The 23,464-nt window shown below is 37.3% G+C and overlaps 1 protein-coding gene across 1 annotated transcript in view; it reads right to left on the reverse strand.

Moving 5' to 3' along the window:
* INVS (inversin) overlaps positions 1-23,464 on the reverse strand; it is an 87,227-nt gene that overhangs the window by 44,681 nt on the left and 19,082 nt on the right. Inside the window, exon 4 of the mRNA XM_030446394.1 lies at positions 4,544-4,717. Within this exon, the coding sequence (XP_030302254.1) occupies positions 4,544-4,717 (174 nt within the window). The remainder of the gene's footprint in view (positions 1-4,543; positions 4,718-23,464) is intronic.

Consider the following 23,464-nt stretch of genomic DNA (forward strand, 5'->3'; position numbering starts at 1 on the left):
CCAAATTAGAGTGATGATCTGAAGCAGACCTTAGCCCTTGTGCTGCTCATCATCACTGCAATGATGAGCTTGGTCCTTCTGATATTTGGAGATCTTTTGGAATGACATAAATTGATGGAGAAGCACATAACAGGATTATTCTCCACTAAAGGAAGATGGCACTGAATACTGACACTGCACTTGGATCCAACTTGAGAAAAGGTTTTGACTTACTGCACTGTCCTTAATCACTCTGAATTGTGAGGCTGAATGTTACTGAATCTAATGGCCACTGACCCACAGCAGTCCAATAGAACATCAAAAGAAAATCAATATTCCTCCTGCCATTCCTGACTACAAGTGGCTTTTTAAGGCCATTACTGATGTTCATAATTACATAAGCAAACCAATGTATGAGGTTTTTCTAAACAGCAAAATGTTGGTATATTAACAAGTATTTTATTTATCAGCACAACTCTCCCAGCTGCCAAGTATCAGAGGGTTGTAAGACAAAGAATTAATTTTATTTCCTATCTCTCTTCTCTCCTCAGCCGTACAAAATATTACAGGACATTTGAAAATACTGAGAAATAACTGCTGTGGGGCATTTGTATATAAACCTACAATACACTGGATTTACATCCTTGAAAAGTGAGATAGAATGCATGAGTTCAGTATCATATCCTTAATTTCTCTCTAGAGAAGAAGGCAAAAAGAAGCCCAATTTTTTTCTTGTTGCTGTAAACTGTTAGTTTAGTACCATGGTAATATAACATGATAGCACAGCCTTTTTGTCTACCTGGTAGTTCACTGAAAAAGAGCTCACTCACAGACATAACTGAAGGGGTTTCAAGGAAAGGTGTGATAACTCACATCAGATAAAATAGCATACATCCTAGCACCATTCAACATGTTCAAATTATCACAGCCTGTCAGGATTTGAACTGGAAAAACCTTCTAGCAATAAAAATTTGTAATGTTACCAAATGCTACTTCTTAGCTGGAGCTGATCACTATCCCCAGAAAGTGACAGCTGCAATGAAAGCAAAAAACTTCTGATTGCCAGAAGGCCAATGTAGTCTTGGTTTACTGGCCGCTCCCACCTACAGCCTGCTTTTCACTCAGTTGCCTACATGGAAGTAGCTGTGAAAAACAGTTGTTCTCTCATATTCAAGAATGTTATTTGACAGCTTGATGTGCATTTTTGCAGTAAGGGAAACAAATAAGGTATGTTCCCAATGGGGTCAGACTTGTTGGACTCTTGTCTCTGAGACCGCCTTTCACCAACCTGAATTCCATCTTTGCTGCTGTGACTACTCGTGACACAAACTGTAATGACACTGCTCCACACTTTGTGGGAAATCTGGCAGTGCTTTAATACTGACTTGGAAAGCTGCTAAACAGCAGGCAAGGTACCTAAAAGGTTTTGGCTGGTTTCCATATACCTTTGTTAATTAATTAACTTGGTCAGGAAGTCAGCATGACCTCTCCAGAATGACTGCTGTAATTATATCCAGGGTTTCCATGATACATGTTAGAACATCCTGGAAGGCAAACATCTGATTGCTAGGGCACAGGCTGGTTCAAATCCAGTTTCTGGAGTGGATGCAAGATTAATTTGATGGAAACTGGGATGGCAGCTGTCTTATCCTGCTTCCTAGATGATAAAAATCAGGTAAGGATTTCAGAATTTAAACAGTAACAGCACTAGGAAGTAGTCCAGTCCCCTCCTCTTACTATGTCCTCTTGCAAAAACCCACTACATGAGATATGAAGTGATGATTTCCACTAAGAGCAGCCTTGCCAAGCTGGTATGTTGATTATCAGCTGACCCATATACACCTGATCAAAGCATTCACATTGGAATCAGAGGTAGATTAGTGCCTGATGAGTAGAGGTTTTGCAGAGTTCCTAGATCACTTACAAACTGCATGAAGGAGACTTCCCTGCTCGATACTTAAAAAGTGAACATCATCAGTAACAGTTCCAGTTGGGTTCAATACCATCCTGACCCTGTCAATGGTAGTGACATTAATTGGTTTTTTGTCTCCTTTTTGCTATCTACATCCACAGTGTCTCACTTTTTGTTACTACATTCTTTGGGGGAAAAAATGGTTAAGGCAATATTCGTATCTCTAGACTCCTTGAAAGAAGCTTCTTTCACATTTCAGGATATGCAAACTGCTCAAGCACATGAAACTAAAATCAGATATTCCACAATTAACAGGCCCACAATAATTACCAGAAGTCTGTCTACTAAAGGCAATGTGATCATCTCCCAAGCAGAGATCAAGCTTTTTGACCAGAGGGATACATCTGTTTTATTCAGAACCTATGAGGAAAAGCAAATCCTTCACCTAGAATGTCTGTAATGATTAAGTGAAAGTCTATGCTTCGTCATACCCTACTAATGGAGGCAACAGCTTCACATTGATTCTAAATCAAGCATTGATAAGCTCTCAAATATAAGTACCACACTAATCTGAGCATCTCAAAAAAATGCAGTTACTATATGCTAAATAACTATCCTTTCTTTTAAAATAGGTTAGTGTGCTATGACTGTGAACTAGCAGTCCTCTTTGTATGAAAAGTAATAATAAACCAGTTTAAGAACTCTACCACTTCTAAGCTCCTTCACCTCTTCTGGCTGGACATTTCAGTAGGATGTTTCCTGAGACTCTCACAAGTCAGCATGCTTCTGAAGCAGGCTCATGATTTTATTGATGCAGTAAAGAATGACTTGACTTTGCAAAAGGACATCAGACAACCCATGATAATACAGGCACTAACTGGTGCTCTGCTTCAAACAAAATTCTCATGCCAGAATGTCAATCAATTCATCATCACATCCAGTCAGACACGGGAATGGTCTCCCAGGGAAAGCAGTGGATTCCCCCACTTTGGAAAGCTTTAAGTGTCAGCTCAAGGGAGTGCTGAGACATATCATATAAACACTAACATTAGAAAGGTTGAACCAGGTGATCCTTGAGGTCCCTTCCAACCTGACATTCTATGATTCTATGATCCCTCACTGCTGCCCACTGACTGATCCATTTGATGATGATGATGATGATGATGATAGTAATACGAATCAAGTTGATTTTTTTTTATTATCCCTGTTAGAAAATCTTCTTGACAAATGGCATCATACTTTAACCCAGGCCAAACAGTCCTGTATGCCTAGGAGTCAAAATTGTCCAATTCTACTTGCAGAGATAAAAGAAAAAAAGACAGTTGGATGGACAGATTTTGTTTAAGGATACTTTTAGCCTTAGGCCATCCTTGTGGATGGAATTAAAGGACTGGAATTGAAGGACTGAAGTTAAGCTGGAAAAAAGGAGGGTGGGGGTGGTTTGTATGTGTTGTTTTAATTTTTGTCTGTTTCTCATTATCCAAAACTATTTTCATTGGCCACAAATGAAACTCATTTTAAGTTGAGTCTGTTTTGCCCATGACAGTAACTGGTGAGCAATCTTTCCATCTTTATGTCAACCCACGAGCTTTTTCAACCTATTTTCTTCATCTTATAGAGGAAGGGGAGTGAGAGAGTGGGTTTGGCTGCTGGCCAAATATAACCCACCATGAATTTCTAACAGGCAGCACACCTATGGACACTGCAACGGTGGTTCAAGGGTTGGACTCGGTGATCTCTGAGGTCCCTTCCAACCCAGCCAATTCTATGATTCTATGATTCTGTGACTATTCTGTAAATATCATTACCATTTTAGTGGCCTCAATGTAGGGCAAAAACAATCATCCAATTTTCAGAAGGATATGGAGATAAACATTTTAGCAGAGCCCATAGTGACAGGAGAAGGGGTAATGGTTTTAAATTAATAGAGGGTAAATTTAGACCAGATATTAACAAAAAGTTTTTTAAAATGAGAGTGGTGAAGTACTGGAACAGGTTGCCCAGAATGGTGTCAGAAGCCCCATCCCTGGAAATATTCAAGGTCAAGTTGGACAGGGCTCTGAACAACCTGATCTAGTTGAAGACATCCCTGCTCATTGCAGAGGGCTTGGACAAAATGATCTTTAGAAGTCCCCTACAACCCCAACCATTCTATGCCTGCCAACAGCAAGCCTGCATTCAGCTTAGCACCAAAGGAATAATTTGGGGTTTTTTAATTTTTTTTTAAACTCAACTTTGATAAGACAAAATACTTTGAAGGCTTTTTGCCCAAAGTTTCCTAGTGTCTTGTATCACTATACAATTCTAAATGTGGGTTTTTCTGCGGAAGAAAAGCAAAATAAGCAAGATAAGCACATATTACACAAGCACCACAATGTTACAGAGAGACTTAGACCTTAAACTCAATGTTTCTTGAATCCTATATCATTCTATGTACTCTCAACAAGAATGTCAATGAACTCCGTGTAACAAACTTTTATATTGTTATCATCAGGAAAATATCAGTATTTCTACTTGTGATCATTATAGCACCAGTGTTAGCCTGACTATGACTGAAATAATTTTTATGACTGAAATAATTTTTCACATACAACTGTTTGACATAACATAAAGCCGCTACAAGTGCTGTCTTTAAAAAAGCAGTATTTTTACCTTATTTCTATCCTGGGTATCCACTTCTCCAGGTGCCATATGTTTTAGCAATAAAGCTAAGCATTTGGGGCTTTTGTGACGCGTAGTTAAATGTAATGGTGTCATATCCTCCAAGTCCTTTTGCATCCAGTTCCCTCTACGAGCCAGTAAAAGTTTCATGAAGCGGTAATTTCCCTGAATAAGGAAAAATGTCAGTTAGTCCAAATGATCACAGTGTTAAGATATACATACTGCTCTATTCCAGCACCTAAAATGAGCCCACCAATCCAGCTCTAAGCTTTGGAAACATCTGACGAAGACTTTCTGTTCAAAAATATTAACTCTCAATTTTTAAGTGTGTTTTGCTACTTGGTATTGGATACATATCTTCCATTGGTGGACTGGGTACAACAGTGGACAGTAATACCAAAAATTCTGCAATATTGTGCCTTAGCAGTTTATCTAAATAAATATTATGTAAACAATGAAATAAGACAATTACATTCTGGTTTCAACACGGTAGACAGTTAAAAGAGGAGGAATTAAACTAAACACAAAGAAAGATTACAAACTTCAAAATGAAAGTAAGAAAACAAACGAAGATTTGAAGAAAGAAAAGGTACTCATCTGAATGAGTAACATATATGGAAAAGTGACTGTTTCTTACATTTTGAAATCAGGAATTATATGAGTTTTGATCTACTGTATGCATGACAAGTAGATGCAACAGCTAGGTTTGTAACATATTTAAAATACTTAACACACTGGACTGTAACACAGGTTTGGTAGACAGATAGTTCAATAGTTTTGGACCCCAAGATTAACTGCAGAGCAGTGAGAAAAAACTTTCCTTTCCTGAATATTTCAACAAAGAAAAGAGCGATAGGAGAAACATCTTTGTCGGAATTAATGAATTTGTCAGAATTCAGATTATCCCTGAAATTTAAAAAGTTATTGCCAAAGATGCACTCAGAATAAAAGTGTCTAGTATTTTCAATATTGCTCTTGCAGGGAAAAGGTTCCAGCAAAGAATTGCCGGTAAAGTCTTTTCTGGGCCTACAAGATAATGTTTTTATTTCTTCATCCATCTAAAGCAGCTTTTTCAACTTATCTTGCTGGCCTGTTGAGGAGGGGAAGTGAGAAAGCAGCACCCTGTGAGCAAACAGCAATCAGCCAAGGTCAGTCTGCCCCAAAAGGTCACCTAAGTGACAGACTAATGAAAAAAATGAAGAGGAGAGATTAGGTTAGACATTAGGAAGAAATTCTTTCCTGTGAGGGTGGTGAGACACTGGCACAGGCTGCCCAGGGAAGCTGTGGCTGCCCCCTCCCTGGAAGTGTTCAAGGCCAGGTTGGATGGGGCTTTGAGCAGCCTGGTCTGGTGGGAGGTGTCCCTGTCATGGCAGGGGGGTTGGAACTGGATGATCTCTAAGGTCCTTTCCAACCCAAACCATTCTGTGATTATATGAACACAAGCTCAGTATAGATAGCAGTGTTATGATCCTAATTGTAGGTCGATACTGAAATTATTGATCACTGTATTACCAATGCACTCCAAACATTAGCCCCACGCTTCACATCATGCCACTGTATACAGCTTGGCATAGCCCTGCTCCAAGTTGCCCAGTGTTTCTGTTTCAAAGACTTCCTCAGAAGTCAGGCTATAATTCCTTCACTCAGCACTGAGAAAATTAAGGAAAGGACATAAATTTTTCCTTTGCTTGGGTAAGTGGCAGTCCTCCTCTTCCCAAGCAAACTAATGGAGGGGATATCTAGTACAAGACTCAACCTGGCATGAGCATATGGGTATTGGGAAAGACAGGCATTCCAGCGTCACTGTGAAGCCATGCTGACATCTAAACCCCTTCTGGGCCAGGTTTCAGCCTTACTCCAAACAAACCAGTGGAAACACAGGGTTCCAATTGTTCCATTGTCCAAAACAGCTCTACATTTAGAGTAATTATATTTTCGTATTACTGTTGGGAAGCTTTAATTAGTATTACTCATCTCTACTAGCTGGCTTTTTGGTAATAGCTAGCACAATAGACCAACAAACCTAACACAGAAAATACTATCACAAAAATACAGCTGTGCAAATATTCTAGTACTTGAAGTGAACAGAGGATTTGGCCAACATTTTTGTTCCTACCTACTAGTATAAGGAAGATTCAGAGTTTTTAATAGTTTTTTTAATTTACCTTTTCAATATACATAGATAATGTAATCCATTCAAAGACACGTTTTTAAAGCCTGAATTGCAGACAAACGCAGAGCTAACAACAAATTGCTGTACTTAATCCTGTTTCTTGTGAAAAGTTTTATCCTTCATGGAAGAAAAAATTCTTCCAGAAATTTCTTAGCATACATAAGTTATAGCCTTCTTAACAGGAGACAGGACATTCTCTCCTCAACTGTGAGATATCACGCATGTTTCTTTAAGAACCAGGTGGCTTATCCTGCTGATGTACAGCACTCTGCTACCTTTGGCAGAGCCTGGCAATGACACCAATGGCAATCAGGATCACTGCTTGGCTATCAGGAGATAGCAGAACAAAACCTGCAATTAATACTTAAAAGGAACATTTCACTTTCTCCCCTTCCCTTAGTTTGCTGAAATCTAATGCTTTTCTGAGTCAGAATTCAAAAGAAACTGAGCACAGTTCCAGCAAATTGTATAAAATTTTCTTTCTGTGAACTGAAAGTCAATGTCAGTAACAGCAACAGAAACACTTAAAGTAACATTATATAAAATACATAAACGTAAAACCTTGGATTACTCACTGTTGTTACTGCCCTCGTTTGAGCCTGGATGGAACTAATTTTCTTTCTGTTAGCTTTTATTTTTCAGTTAAGTCTCTTCTAAGCAACTGCACTTGCTGAAATTAATGGCATGTTTTTCAGTCAGTGTCTGCTTCTAGGACTGACTACACTCCATGTTTATAGTTGTCACTGAAGAATGCTATCCAGAACCAAAGTCAGTGCTTAGCTCTGCTCAACTTCTTAAGTACTGGAAATGAAAAGGAGGAAATGGGGTCACATCTGTGACCCTCCCTGCAGGGAGGAGTGGATGGGACAGGTGACTCAAAATTGACCAAACAAAGTATTCCATCCCTTACACATCATATACAGTATACATCTGAGGGAGCATGAGGCTCAAGCTCTCTTCTTCCATGGCTGGTGTCCTGAGAGGATTTCATCTGTTCATCTGTCTCTAATCCTCATCTGGGCATTCCTGAATCTGAAAATTTCTGAATCCAGTTTCTGCCTGCTGCAGATTCCAGGAGCCCGGATCCAGGGCCCTGACCCTGCAGCGTCAGTGGTGACATGACTGCTATTGGGGAGAGATGATACTGGTTTTTTATGTATTTATTAATTTCATTATTTAATTTTTCATCATTATTGTTCCATTAAAGCTGTGTAGTTTAGTTTCCAGCCTGTAAGTCTCTCTCCCTTACTCTCTTTTGCTTTCTGGGAAGGGAGAGGGGTTAACAGAGAGCATCTCTCATCCATTTCAGTGTTGACTCAGGTTACAGCTGGACAGTTAAGTACAATAAAACACCATCTGAAGTGGAGGAGTCATTACCACCATAATATCGAGTGTGCATATGTTGAAACAAAGTTTCATTACAGATATCTCTAGATACTCATTGAAGAGAGGTAAGGGTCCAAACATTTCTCCAAATTACAGATAACACTAGAAAGATAGAAGACAAGTACACTTAGTAGAAAGAGAAGCAATCCACTTAATCTGGTAATATTCTTTTTTCTTTATATTGCTTGTACAACTTAGGCTTCACTATATCCATATGCATCTCCTGTACCAGATGTAGTTCTAGAAAAAATGGTGAGGATAAATGGAAGGGGGAAATAGTACTTTTTCATCTAAATCCTAAATAAATAACAGCACATCAATTTCACCGTAGTCCAGATGGCCACTTATTATGCACCGACAACCAGGAAGGGGGATAATAAAACCAAATTTTGCAGAATCCCAAATCAAATTCTCCTAGGCAACTAATGATGAATGACACTGAGTATCTTGCATAGCAATTTCTGAGACACACAAGCTTGCTTTAAAGAGCTCACCTGGGTTCTAGAAACATTCTGCTGACATGACACAGAGCTCTGTAAAAATTTATTTCCCTTCTCATGCCACTATTTCTTGGGAAGCTAAATTGGTTGTTATATCACCACATGCTTCTGTGCTCTGACTCACCACCCCCCTTGCCCTGTAGTGTTGATATACCTCTGATGTTGCATTTTTGATCTTTGTGTTTTAAAAACATACAACATAGATAGCTAGATAGACAGGCAGACAGACAGAATGAACATCATTTTATAAAGGGGTAAACTGAGCTTAACATTGTAAAGCTAAGAGTCAGAGGAGTAAGTGCACCACTCCAAGCATCAAAAGCACATCCATAGAAAGGCTACCATCCTCTTGTCATCCATGGGTTAAAAGGGTTATAAGAGAATTAAAAAGGGTTAAAAGAATATAGAGAAATTGCTTATTTCCTTATTCATTGCTGAAACTGCATTTAACAAAAGCATAATAATTCAAAACCACCTGAAACACTTAACATGACTTGAAAGATTGATTTGTAATAATTTCTAATGTAGTGTACATGAGCTGACTACTGACTGCTACAGCTGCACTACAGCACAGCAACATTTGTTTTTTTGGAATACCTACAATAGGCTTGTGAAGATTTAGTTGACTGTGAGGGTTGCTAGAGAACTAGGGAAAAGGCAGCCCAGCATCTCTATATAACCTCCTGGTAAACACAGCAGAGGTCATTACAAAGCATGCCAAGCTGTTAAACCATGAAGATGCCACTTAGGATCCAATTCAAAATGACATACCTGCCCTCCCACTACTGGGAACAGACAGACCAAAAGAACATAAAACGATTTAAAAGTGATCCTTACAAAGGAGGTGGTTTTAGTGGGCAGACATAAGCACTGAAGATGCAGACAGGGCACATACTTCCAGAAGAACAGAAAGACTTAGAAATATTTACATATAAACCACAAATTAGAATTGAAGGTTAAAACTGACCCACTAGTTTACTAAATCTAATCCTCCAGCACCACAAGGAATACAAACACCTAATCCTTTCTAAAAAAAAAATTCCTAGAGATTTCTTTAAAGTGGAATTACTGTATTCTGGATTTTTTTCCACATTTGTCTCAGTTTCACGTTGGATCTCCTAGGTTTTTTTTGCTGTTTTTATTTGAGACATTTCTCCATACACACTTCTCTCTTTCTACCCATGAAAATACAGCACAAATTTTATAATCTAAGCAAGAATTGGTCTTCTTATCTCAACAGCAAAGGGCAAGCTCTACACCCCTCCAAAAAATATAATCAGATCTTTGCACTCATTTTAGTCTGAACTCATTTGTTTTGAACACAAGCAAGCACAGTTTACAGAGCATAAGAGGTCCTACTAAGTAGCCTAATGAATGTCAATTATACTTCCCTACTACCAGTGCAAATATCTTGTCCAATATACCAAAAAGTGCATTACTCTCATAAACCAAGTACATTCTCTGAGCAATTAGCATGTTGATGTCTTTCTCAGTAATTTTCAAATAATACATTCAGAAAAAAAATTGTTCTGCCCCTAATCTTTGCCCAGAGAATTGTATTTTGAATTATCATAGTTTCAGCCATTTCAGTTACTTTCCATAATCTTGTACTTCTGGCACCTCAGACACTTAAATCCTGTCTGACTGACAATAACACTTAATCATGTGTCGCTCTGAAGTATCCCTAGAAAAAGTACTACTTCTGATGCTAAGTTTGTTCATGAAAAATATTCACTAACACTATACTGAAGTGCAGGAATTCTTATATACTGCTCATATTTTGACTGTATTTGTTTTCAGCTCATTATCAAATTCTTTACCCTATCCTTACATTTTGTGTCCTAATTTCCCATTTTACTTTCAATTTTCCATCTAGTGCTGCAGTAAATATTTTCATATAGGCCTAAAAAGGCAAGCAATTGAATTTGAATTTATTTCTAGAACGTCAGCTAGCAAATATCCACTTAGTCTCAAAGAACCTATTGCTGACAGTGTGGTGCACATTTTAAACCGATTTACCCCTTAGAAACTATTTTAAATTTCTTGCATTCTACTTCTCTCAGCTACTTTTCTTCCTGTTAAAGTATTATTTCCCAGTATTCAAAAATCTAATGGAATACTCAAAATTCTGCAATGTGATGACTCTCAAAGACTGTTTCATTAATTAAAGCTGTTTTGTGCCCTCTTAATTGATGTTCCTGTACCACTGATATGAGATTTATCAAAACCATAAATTAACTATTGACCACAGCTCCTGATAGAGAGAACCCACCATAAGTAAGCCTGGGTGAGCCAGTATACAGAAGACTGAAGGAAAGTGGGAAAAAAAAAAAGTCCTCCCAAAAGCAGAAGTATGAAGGTTGACCCTGTCTAGATGAGCGAGTTCAAAGACAACATAGAAGGAGAAACAGTGCAGCAAGTCCACTGCCCATGATGGCTGGGATTTTGAAGAGCTGATGATTATACATCTCATCACAATTTAATAATTTATTAGCTTATTAATTTTTGATTTCTGAAATACAGTAATTATTATTTAAGCAGTGCTTTTGTAAGACATTATAGTACCATTTTCTCAGTATTCTTTTGTGGAAAGATACTATTTAACAATCAATAACTCTTCTTCAGAGGAATATAATATATAATTTTGTTATTTTTACTGTTTGTGTACAGAACACCACAAAATTCTTGTAGCTGAATGAATTGCAGAGTTCAAACAGGTCTACTTTTCTAATTTACAAAACCATAGTACTGGCACTAATTCTACTTTTGTTGTCTTTAATCTCATTTTCCTTTTTAAATTCATAAATCATATTTAATAAAGCATAGCTGGGCAGCATGAGAGCACAAAACCAAATTGTACCATTGTTTATACCTATATATTCACCCATGTACACTGCTCCTTCAGTTTAGACACAGTTTGGGAAAGAAAAAGAGGGGGAAAGGTGCATGATAGCAGGCTACTGCTTTTCCAGAGAAGTACTTTCTGTCAAAATACATTCATTTTTATTCTAAACTACCAAAAAAGTGAAAAAAAGTACTATAATTTTTTAACAGTCAGATTAGATATTAAACATTTTAAAACCCAGACTCCTTAAAAGTAATCAGGATTTACATGAAAATAAATTGTTGCTCATGTCTGAAAACCAAAATTATCCATACTTCAATTGTGACATAAAAATTTCTCAAGTCTGTATAAATCTATACATTGATAAATAATAATAAACTGTACTGAGCACTCAGAGACTCACCTGGGTGTGGGAAAACAGTCTGCAGAGGCTTAAGGATTCCATGTGCACATCAATATGATTGTATGAAATCCTTTATTAACAACTTGCACTCACTTTATATAGAGAAGTCTTGTTTACACCATTTTATCATGCAGGTGGCTTTGTATTCCAATTACACATTCCATTCTCATGGAACCTTCTTCTCACATAATTATTTTCCTCTTCTGTTGCCAATTAAGTTATCTCTTTCCCAGTAGCTCATTCTCAGAAAGCCTCTAACTAGGCCTCAATAGCCATTAACCCAATGTGGCCTAAATTGAAGTAAGTCAGGATTGCTCACAACCTGTATATTTCTGAACTGTTTCCCCAACACCTGGGTAACATTCAAACAAAATGAAAGTCATTTAGATTTTACCTTAAAACCCAAGCAGAACTCAGCTAGTTGCTGCCAAACGCTTTCAAGAAGTAGTAAGTAAAAAACCTTGCACTCCCTCATTGCTAATTAGCCTTTAAAAGACAGACATACTCATGAACTTCCCCTTTTAAAATAAAACTGGCAACTGAATTCAACCTGCTTATGTCCACAGAGCAGAAACCGCTGTCTTTGACCTACTCAAGCTTACAGAAGGCAGTCTTACTACATACACAAACATACATACTCAGTCTCCCTTTCTAGTGAGTAGATGCTGAAGAGAGGATGCTTCACCCCACAGATGAGCTTGGTCACAAATTTTCAAAACCCAAGAATTTTAATAACTTGGGGAAGAAAAGGAGCTGTGCAACTGGCTTCTTTAGAGGTTTATTCCTTTGGGAAGAAGCATGTTCTCAGAACATCAGAAGCATCTTAGGATGACACAGAGCATATGAAGGACTTTCTGTCACCAACACCTGCCAATTATAGCAGCTTTTCAGGGAACAAACTAAACACTTATGAAACAGTAGCTGTGACTATCATACTTCTGATTTTATATGCACATAGGAATAGAAGACTGTTCTAAAAGCAAATTAAATCTATGCATCAAAAGAAGCACTCTGATATGCTTATGTTATCAGCTGACAGAAATCTGACAAGAATTCTTGAAGTTACTAAAATAGAGACTAGCATGTAGATACAGTAATTAAAATAGAAAATAAGAAATATGCCAAGTTACAAATTAAAAACACTTGTGTTTTGAAAAATTATCTATGCAAGAAATAGCGAAATGTACTGATTTCTGATACAATGGAACTGAACTAACATTGCCTGGTTACAACAGCAGTAAGTCCTGGAAGTGCTACCCTTCAAATGTACATGACTGCACTGTAGGAACATGACTGTTCCTAGATTCCATGAATATCAGTAATTTTCTTTTTAACAGTTCCTGATAAAAACAAAGTTGGTACAGCTACTTAGAACCTCAATGGCTAGTTAAAACGAGTAAAGTCACTATCAAAACAGCAGGCTGCCTCTCTGGTTATCATGTTATGTTGCCATGTAGGTTTCAACACACACAATATTCTTATTTGAGCAAAGAATCTGATTACAAAGTTCATGTAAAATGTTGGCTATGTTAATATATTTTATCATACTTTAAATTTCAATTGCTATAGCAAAAATACACAAAATTAGAATCACAGACAAGCTCCCAATAACATTTTTCCTCGTCTCTGTCATAATAAATATGATTTTGATATGTAAACCATGAATAGGAAAGGAAATTCTATTTTATCCATAAACCTTAAAAGCTGGATTAATCATTCTTCATTAAAATGTAGCACGCAAAAAAATATTGTTACTGTTAAATGAAACCACACAAAAGGAGAAGGTGAATACCTAAAATTATTTCATACATTTCAAGTAGGGTGACCATATTCACCAATCTGATCACAAAGTTCTACAGAACAAACACACTGGGTGTTTCTTGAAAACATAACAGTTATAAGGACATACTCAATCCTTTCAAATACTCCCCTCAACCTTTGAGTCATAATTTTGGTATGCTGGGCAAGAATTAGACACTGAAGATAATAACTCTTAGCTCAGTTTTTCTGCATACTGTCTACTCACCGTGACAGTCTAACCTAACTAAATTATAAACAATATTGGCAGAGGCAGTAGAGAAACTACACCTTCCTGTTCCCTGCAGTCTCTAACCAGCTGGAAGACAACAGTCAGAAGACTTGTTTTCCACATGCATCTTCAGTAAGGATGATGTGGAGAGCAACTGAAAATACAGTGAGTGGAAACAACCGGTCTCTGAACAGACAGATAAAACATTGCAAAGGAAACTTTATTAATTATAGATAGTCAAACCAGTATTTCTTCTAGCTTTGGAACAACTTCAATCACAGCTGGGCCAGGTTAATTCAAGAAAACTTGAAATCAAGTGTGGTCTTGATTTGAGTTAATTCCTTGTAACTGAAAAAGTAAGTAAAAAAAAAAATCTTCAGGATTACTGTTTTAAACATAATCCTTGACAGTCAACAACTGAACTACAGCTTTAAAGTAACAAAATCTGTAGGCTATTTATTACCTCTGTGTAGACAAGGATGATGCTATGTCTTCTATCTAACAAACTACTGGTGGATTTAAATATGTGATGTTTTGCTAATCCTTTCAAGCCAACCATGGCAAAAACCTCACTGATTTTGACACCGGGTTTAATCTCACAAAGTACCTTTTTAGAAACTTTTTAAGCAGCATCTTAGACTCAAAACCTCTCAGACAGCTGAATAGGACCCTTATTTATCAGTTTCCAAGCTGAACGTGTTCATCCATCTGGCAAAGCATCTTAGGCAATACATCAGCCAGGAACATCAGTACAACTCGAGGCCAGTTCTGACTGTCAGACATTTTGACTGAAAGCAAGGCACTGTCTGGACTCTTAAAGCACTTCTCCCTAAAAGCCTCTTGGCAAGATTGGCTTCAATATCTTGGTTTCCATAGGAATAGACAGAGCTATCAGCTGGCACACAGTCAAAGAATACAATAGAGAAGACAACTGACCAGTGCTATAAAAGCCAAGGTAAAAAAAAAAAAAACACAACACAACTGTTCCCAGCATAAGGTGAAGGAAAAAAGGTTTTTGCATCTTAGAGCCTTTGACCTCATTTATCCATGGTCTGTACGTGCTGTTTGTGGTGTGTTCCCAGCTCTTCAGCTCTAAATTTTATGGTCTGCCTATAGAAATTAGTGGCTTTCATGCAGAAAGCACTTCAAGGATGAAAATGCAATTAGCATTCTCATTTCCAGTTGATCTCTTCTACAGTTACTGGACTTGTTTTCCTGTAGTGTTCTTTTGAAGTCATTCAGGCAGAAGTACCCACAACACACAATCTCTGAGGATTTACAAGAAAACCTAAGACACATCGACCACATTTACAGGATCACTGCCCACCCCTTCATCAGGAATCAAAGACTAAGTTTTCAATACCTATTGTATTTCAAAAAATGTAATTTGAAAGGTTTGGCAGCAAATACTGACCCCCTCTTTCCCAAAAATACAGGTACTAGAAAATATTTACTGCATTTATTTTCTTCTTCTGAATGGTTTCATATTGAACAGTCTTGAACTAAGAGTAATGTTAAAAGACTAAGAAAATATACCCATGAAATATATGTCCTTCTTTTTAAAACTGGTATTTTCATATATTCACATTCTTCTCAATTCCTAGTAAAGTTCTGAGTTATGTCCATGTTAATAATGTTCTTCCATTTTTAGCAATTATCTGTATATTTCACATAACTGATGCTTTTCAGATGCCCAAGTCTCCTATTGCTTAGTTATACATACGTTACTTAACATCTCCTAAATTATCCACATCTCTTACAGAAACATAAGACAAATTAGGATGGTTGCTAAAAAGCATTTAAGGGAGATGAAAAAAGCCTCCATAGTTTGTTTGCCCACAGAGATTTTTGAATTGTGTAAGATCATACTTTTAAGAGGAGAAACCTACATTTAGACAGACTTCATATGATTTTCCATAATTCTAAGGACGTTTCTATGCTGTGTCCAGATTTCTATTTAAAAATCTAATAAAAATGTTATGAAGAACAGTATTACCCATGATGGGTTTCTACCTAAAAAAAACCACTTCTCAGTAACAGCAACAACCCAGTCAAAGTTCTGACTTCTTATCACAATTTTGAGCAGTACTGTTTCATTCAGGAAATAAATTAATTGCCTACTCAGCATCCTCCTTAAGAGTACTATGTCACTACTGCCTTCTTAATTGCACCCCTCTATATTCTTGTGTATGTACTGTCCTTACAGACTCCTGGAAGGAACAATGCTTACAAAATGAAAACTTTTCACACACTTACCGTTGAGACTACCATCTTACCAGATTTTTTTTGTTATTACTTTGGCCGCTGTTTTATTTGAAAATAAATCCATGCTTTTAAATTTACTTAAGTATATTTCAAACTTCGTAAGTCCTATAAAAAAAAGCTGTGTGAAGTAATTACAAAACTGCATACCAAATTCTATTTTATGAGGAAAATTCTCCAGCCACAGTGAAATTTCCAGAACTATTACAGATGTAGACAGATGACCCCATAATAGAAATAATATTCAATAAAAGTTGGCTACTTCTATATACTGAAATATTTTTGAGCTTCTATAGCCACTATAGTTGTGTTTGAGATCTAAAATCAAGTCAGAATCTACTTACAGCACTCGCAAATAAATCAAAGCCTTAGTAAGCTCCTTAAAATACCTCCTAGCAGTAATAAAAGTACTAGATTTACTTCTCTTTGTTTAGACTACAGGCAGTTAAAATAAAAATTCAAGCTTCATGTTTCTTAAAGTCCTCAAATCTATAACATAGTAACAGAACACTGAAAAAATACGTCCTATGTATGTATATATATTTAGTTTTAAATGTTACCATCAGAAGGCTCAACATATACAGATTATGTTTTTAACATAAATTACTTAATATTTCAATAGAAATTATTCTTCAGTAATAAAAATTGGTAGCATTCTTCATTAATTCTTCAGTCTTCATTAATGTACAAATGTGTTAAAAAAAGAGTTTCAAGCTACCTGACAAAGAGACTGAAAGTTATAACTGTAACAGTTAAACTTAATGCACGTTTTATGAAATGCTGACATTAGCTGCCACTTTCCAGGAAATAACAGAATTTGCTTATGTAGTTTATATATATCCATTTGGACCTGAGTGTGATTCACCTAATTCTCTTCAATCAACAATTTAACCAACTGTTTACAGACAAAAAGAGAGACAAATGACAGATTAGTGCTGCTGAAGTTTGTGGCTGGCCCTAAGATCTGAATTTATATTTCAAATACCTCCTACAGCAATAGCCTTGCATGCTGAAGACATCCTATCTAGTATACTATTGATCCAAATGACAAGTCTGAGCATCAGATTAAGGACATGTCAGACACCTGATAGAGGATTCTTGGAGAATTCAGCACAAAGGTGCCCTGCTTCAAAATGATCTGTTGCAGGTAGTGCATTTCTTGAGGCATACGTGGGAACATTTCACAAAAAATTAATTCACTTCAAATCAGATTAACATTTATAATTAGTGAAAACAAATGCCTTCACTTTTTACTACAGAATACCTGGAAAAGGTCACCTCATTCAAAGAGAAATCACCAAACAACTCACAAAACTGAATTAAACCAAGCTGATGAGCTCGCACTACTGGTAGACTGGCTCTAATTCATCAGTGCCAAATCTGGACACAAAGAAGTAAGCCATTTCTCAGTCCCAACAACAATATTTCTTCTTGTAACCATTAAAGATCAGTCATGAGGTCAGCTGCGGAGGGGCAATTAATGCAAGAATGATGTTTTATAAAGGACACTCAGACAGGGAGATGCCTTTGCCTGTAAAGCTATTTTTTAAGGTACGGACTTGGCAGCAGACACCAGTGTCCTGGGAGAAGAGTTGGGCAAGTCTCTTGTGCCCTGAGGGATGCCACAGTGCTACAGGAACATCAGCAAATGGAAATTAAATCTATTCAGATACAAATTTTAATACTCCAGGAATGATACCATGTTTAGAAAGAATCACATTTTTAAGATGCAATAATTACCTTCCAAATGCAAATGCTGGAGAATTTTTCGACTAATAAAACAAAATGAGAGTGAGGGAACAGCTATTTGATAAAAGTATGCAAAAGAGACCTAGCAGTTGAAACCAAGGATTAAGTAAAATAAAACATCAAGAAACATGAAATAATGTTCTATAGAAAAAGCACTGCTTATGCATATACAAAATACTTCCCTCATCTGGGCAAAATTTTTCCTAGATGTCTTAATGCATTCTGCATCCTGTTCAATTCTGCTCCATGTTCCCAACAATATATCTCAGTTGAAGTTAAATACCTATATATATATACACATATATACACATATATATATATATATATGTTTTTGTTGGTTTTTTTTTTTTCCCTACCTAGTCACTTAAAACATTTTTTAAGGACAGGATCACTTTATTGTCTCATTCTTTTAACTGAATTTCTTCATAAATTAATATGAGCTATTTTATCCATTGCAGTCAACCTGAAAACTTACCACTACAGAGGAGAACTGAGAAAAGATCTGAAAAAGTAACAATGGGCAAATCATCAGGCCAGATACCCTTCTAAATTTTACTCAAAGAAGTACAAATTAATAGATGAAAACAATTCTACCAGCTGGATGTACAGACATTTAAGATACCATTTTATATGTTACATCAAATTAGTTCCTTTTCACTGGGAAACACAGCATAAGCAGGGCTGCTCTACATTCTTCCACCATGGCTTGTACTTCACTCATATTTTCAAAATTGTTTAGAAAATAACTGCAGTTACAGACATTCCTTTTCTTACTGTTTTTAATGAAATCTGAAACGTTGGAAATCAAGACAGCTCAAAAGAGGCACTAGTATGATAACAGAATGTTTGGGACCTGACAATAACCTCATAGGTAGTCTGGATCATGAAAGCTTGTTTCAGCCACAGGAAACACAGTAAAATAAGATTTAAATTGGAAGGGTGGAAGGGAAGCAAGGTAACAGAGCAAGAAACAGAGCAGAGATGCAGAGAAGTGAAATTACATAGACCTTGAAAATGTGAGAGAATACTTTGTGCAAACTAAGTACAAGTATTAGGTAGCAAGTATTAGGTTAAGCTCTAGAAATTAAGATAATGAATCATGACACACTTCACAACACATAAACATAATGCAGGAACTTTTGACAAAACTAAATTCCAAGATCTTAAAGGTAGAGTGGGGGAAGTAATGAAACAAAAAAGAGAGGGAAAGATGAGGCAGGGGGAACTGGAGAGGAATGAGAGAAATGAGTTTAGTCCTGATAAAGCCTGAAGTAAAAATGACAAAGGTAAAATACCCATAAGATACCTAATTGCAAAAGCTAAAATGATTCAAGACCCACAAATCCAGACTCTCACACAAACTTGGGTCTTTGAGAGCATGGCAGTCAATCTGAAAGGGGAAAAAAGCCACTACTGACCCATTAGCCACTGAAGCATGGTAACAGATCATGCATTCAAGATTTCTGCTTCTGAAATATTCAGAGCCTTCTACTAAACTGGAAAGATAAACCTGAGATTAAGGATGGGTTTGCCAGCATTTACAGCAGACCACCAGTAAATAATACGTTGTCACAAGACTAAATGGCCACCAGTAAGTTGTGTAGAAGAGAGAGGGGAGGTAGGGGAATGAAGATAAACTGAAGCACCAGTAATAAAACTACTAGTATAGAATAAACTATCAAAACCAGGGAAGACTTAAAAAAAAATCTACAAGCTTATAAAAAAGAGGTAAAATATAAAATTACCTTCTTTCAAAATTAGCCAATACATCATAAAGGGCTTTTTCCCCTCCTTTTAAAAAAAATACTGTTTCAAGGTAATCAGAAGCTAAGGATGCCATCTTGTAAGAGATGGGCAGTTACATATAGGATAACTTTGGCCAAGTACTACTGATCTCAGGGGAAGTATGTTACACAGAGAAAGCAGATACTGGTAGAGTTACAGTTAAGACTTGCTTTGAAAAGAATCACAGCATTAGATGATAAATAAAAGAATCACTATTTAGTAATTAAAAAAAAAACCCAAACAAATCCATCCTCCTTTAAAATCTAGCTCTATTATTTATTGGTAAATTATTTTATTGGCAAATATTGGTACTGTAAATCTTGTGAGACATTAATCTGAAAAATAATTGTTTGTTTTGCTACCATAATGGATCTTGCCTTGGAATTATCTCCTTTAGAACAATGCAAATCTTCCTCCAAGAAACAGGCAGAAAGCAAGGGATCAAAAGCAACAACTGTAACAAAATACAGACTAAAGGCAGCTGACAATTTTACCATCCAATGCAGGACTGGATCACAGTACTTACTCCCAGCAACACTGAAACAACTGCTTATGTCTCAAAACACATGTTGGCACTACCAGACTGCCAAATCTTTAAACAAGGTATTAAAATGAAATATCCCATTCCCTTATAGCTTCTGCTAAGTGATTCCTTCCACTGGTGGATATTTGCCCTGACGGCACAATCTTTTACATTTATATTCCCCATCTGAGTAGTTAAGTGGCTTCTCCTCAAGACAGAGAACCAGTCAGATTTGGTGTGATGCCACCAGATCTGTTTCACACAAATTCTGCCCGTGTGTGTGTGTCAGAGAGAGAGAGAGAGAGAGAGAGTGCACAGCACACGTCCTCATTAACTGGGGAGATCTATAATTAAACAAGAAGGGGTTAAAGCGTACTTTAGCCTGTTCCACTTTTCTATCTGTTACTTTCTGAAAAGCTTTCATATGGCTTCTTCCTTGTTTCTGAAAGCTAACCATCCCTTCCTTCCTTTCAGGAGGGCTGACATTTGACAGCTTAACATAGCTGACAGGGTTACCCAACAGCCCACCCTCCCTATTCTCAATCCAATTAGACCTCTAATCCTCCAGATGAAAGGCCCAACTACTCACGTTCCTCATGACAACGACAGCTATTGATTATTTGTCACTACAGCTAACACCTTCTCTGTCGAGGCCACTCTGACAGAAGCAAACCTACCAAATTAGACAGCACTTTATCTGCCCTGGAGGCCAAATGGCACAACAAGTAAAGGCTAATAAATGGTATAAAAATGAACAAATCATAACATTATGACAGGTTGATCGTTGCCAGCAGCTTCACAGCTCAAGCTTGATGCTCTGTTAGACCTGTTCCTTCTCTTCCCTCTTCCTCTCAGGCTCCAACTTTGACTGAATTAAAGGCCAGAACAATTAAGGCATTTGACCAGCAAAGATAAGCTAGGATAGAAGTATCACCAAGGGACACAAATGCCAATAGCAGACCAGCGTTTGTCAATAAAAACATCCCAGGGATGTAAATGCTCATGACTGTGCTCTCCACTAGGCTGTACTGACTCCCTTTGTACTGAGCTCTTCTCAAGCCCAGGCAGAAACTCTCTGAAAATTAACCCCAGAAAACCAAGCTGGAGATGGGAAGCGTTCTGATCGGGCACTATTAAAAAAAAAACGAATCCCAACACCAAGCTACATGAGAGGGAGATGTTACTGTTGTCGTTCCATTAACATCTATGTAATTTTCCTTTCTTTTTAGAGGATAAGCCAGAAATATATCATTTGAATTTATCATTATAAATTTTCTTCAATTATTCCTCAATAAAAAAAAAAAAACAACCCTGTTTCTCAGATAGTACACAGTAGCCAGGAACACAGGGCTTCACAAGTCACATTTAAAACAAACTGAGAAGCAGTAACATTTATTAATTTTTTACAGTGATACTACCCACAAACATTACCAGCTAGATCAGAGGCACAGTTCCTGAACTGGGGTTGTTTAATGCAACAAACAACAGATAGAGAACACTAATAAATTCCCACAAAAAAAGAACACCACAACCACGGGAACATTGTTCAGGTCATGTAAGAACAAGAATAATGCGAGTAAAAGTACACAAGTTCTTGAAACAGTTAAAAATCAATTAGTACTGCCCTGCCTCAATTAATTAGTTGATTTCTCAACTATGCCAACAAGAATGGATTTTCAAACAAGGGACTCCTATGCTTCTGAAGCTATTTACTAATGACCAAATAATATGAAACCAAATTACATTAAAACTTAACTAAAATTAAAGCTTCCTTTTTTTAAAGAAGGCATAACACAAGAATATCTGCTCTTCTGCTTTGGAAAAATCTGCATTTTAACTGAGGAAAATGTTCCTGTGTATCATCTAGGTCGTACAGGTATATTACATGCAAGTGCAACATAACACTATTAAAAAAATCTAAACATTGTAAAAAGATTTATTCAGGGGAAAGAAAAAATGCACAGTATTTGTCCTCAACCTGTCTGAACTTCTTAGATTTACAAAATAACCTCGGGCATGAACATACATTTATTAATAATTTCAACGAGATACAGATGATTAAATCCTTAAGGGATGGGCATTTTAGGACGGTATTAGCATAAAATATAGATATTTAAATGAACAGTTTGACAATTGGATCCCTTGATATTACTGTTACCTAGAGAAAAACTGAACCTATGGGAAGGCGAGAGGGGTCTCACAAAACTCAAGCAAACTAAAAAATAAAAAACAAAACCAAACCAAACCAAAACAAAACCCAAAACAAAAAAAAACCTCGAAAAGCTGAAATCGCATATAGTAGCAATAATAATAATAATAATATATATTAATATATAATACATACAACATATATATGATGATATATATAATATATATATTATTATTATTATCCTACCAATATAATAATAATATTGATAGGAACAAAATTAAATGCTTACTCCACCCCTCTAAAACGCTCTCCAAACCTAAGGAAACCCTGCAAAGAGGAGACAAAATCTTTTCGTTTTCACATCACCTAGGGGGCACCGTCTTACGGTCTACCTTCTCAGCGACCACAACTCCTTTGTCACCCTCTCCCTTCCCCAAACCCAGGGGGGGTCACGAACCATCCCCCCTCCCCCCTTTTCCCCTTCTCCCCCCCTCAGGCGGTGCCTCCCGAAACACCGACCCCTGCCCACAGCGACCCCTAGCGGCTCACACGGGCACCGCAGAGCGGCGGGGCGCGACCATTCCACCGGCGCAGGGGGGGGGGGGGGGATCGGAGCGCACCAAGTCTACTGAAACAAAGCTGTTAGTAAGGTATATCATAGAATCATAGAATCGGCTGGGTTGGAAGGGACCTCAGAGATCACCAAGTTCAACCCTTGATCCACTACCGCTGCAGTTACCAGACCATGGCACTGAGTGCCACATCCAGTCTCTTTTTAAATATCTCCAGGGATGGAGAATCCACTACTTCCCTGGGCAGCCCATTCCAATGCCTGATCACCCTCTCCGTAAAGAAGTTATTTCTAATATCCAACCTAAACCTCCCCCGGCACAACTTGAGACCATGCCCTCTTGTCTTGCTGAGAGTTGGCTGGGAAAAGAGACCAACCCCCACCTGGCTACACCCTCCTTTCAGGTAGTTGTAGAGAGCGATGAGGTCTCCTCTGAGCCTCCTCCAGGCTGAACAGCCCCAGCTCCCTCAGCCTCTCTTTATAGGATATGTGCTTAAGTCCCTTCACCAGCCTGGTTGCCCTCCTTTGGAGCTGCTC

Source organism: Calypte anna, chromosome 2, assembly GCF_003957555.1.
Source record: "Calypte anna isolate BGI_N300 chromosome 2, bCalAnn1_v1.p, whole genome shotgun sequence".
Classification (NCBI taxonomy): domain Eukaryota; kingdom Metazoa; phylum Chordata; class Aves; order Apodiformes; family Trochilidae; genus Calypte; species Calypte anna.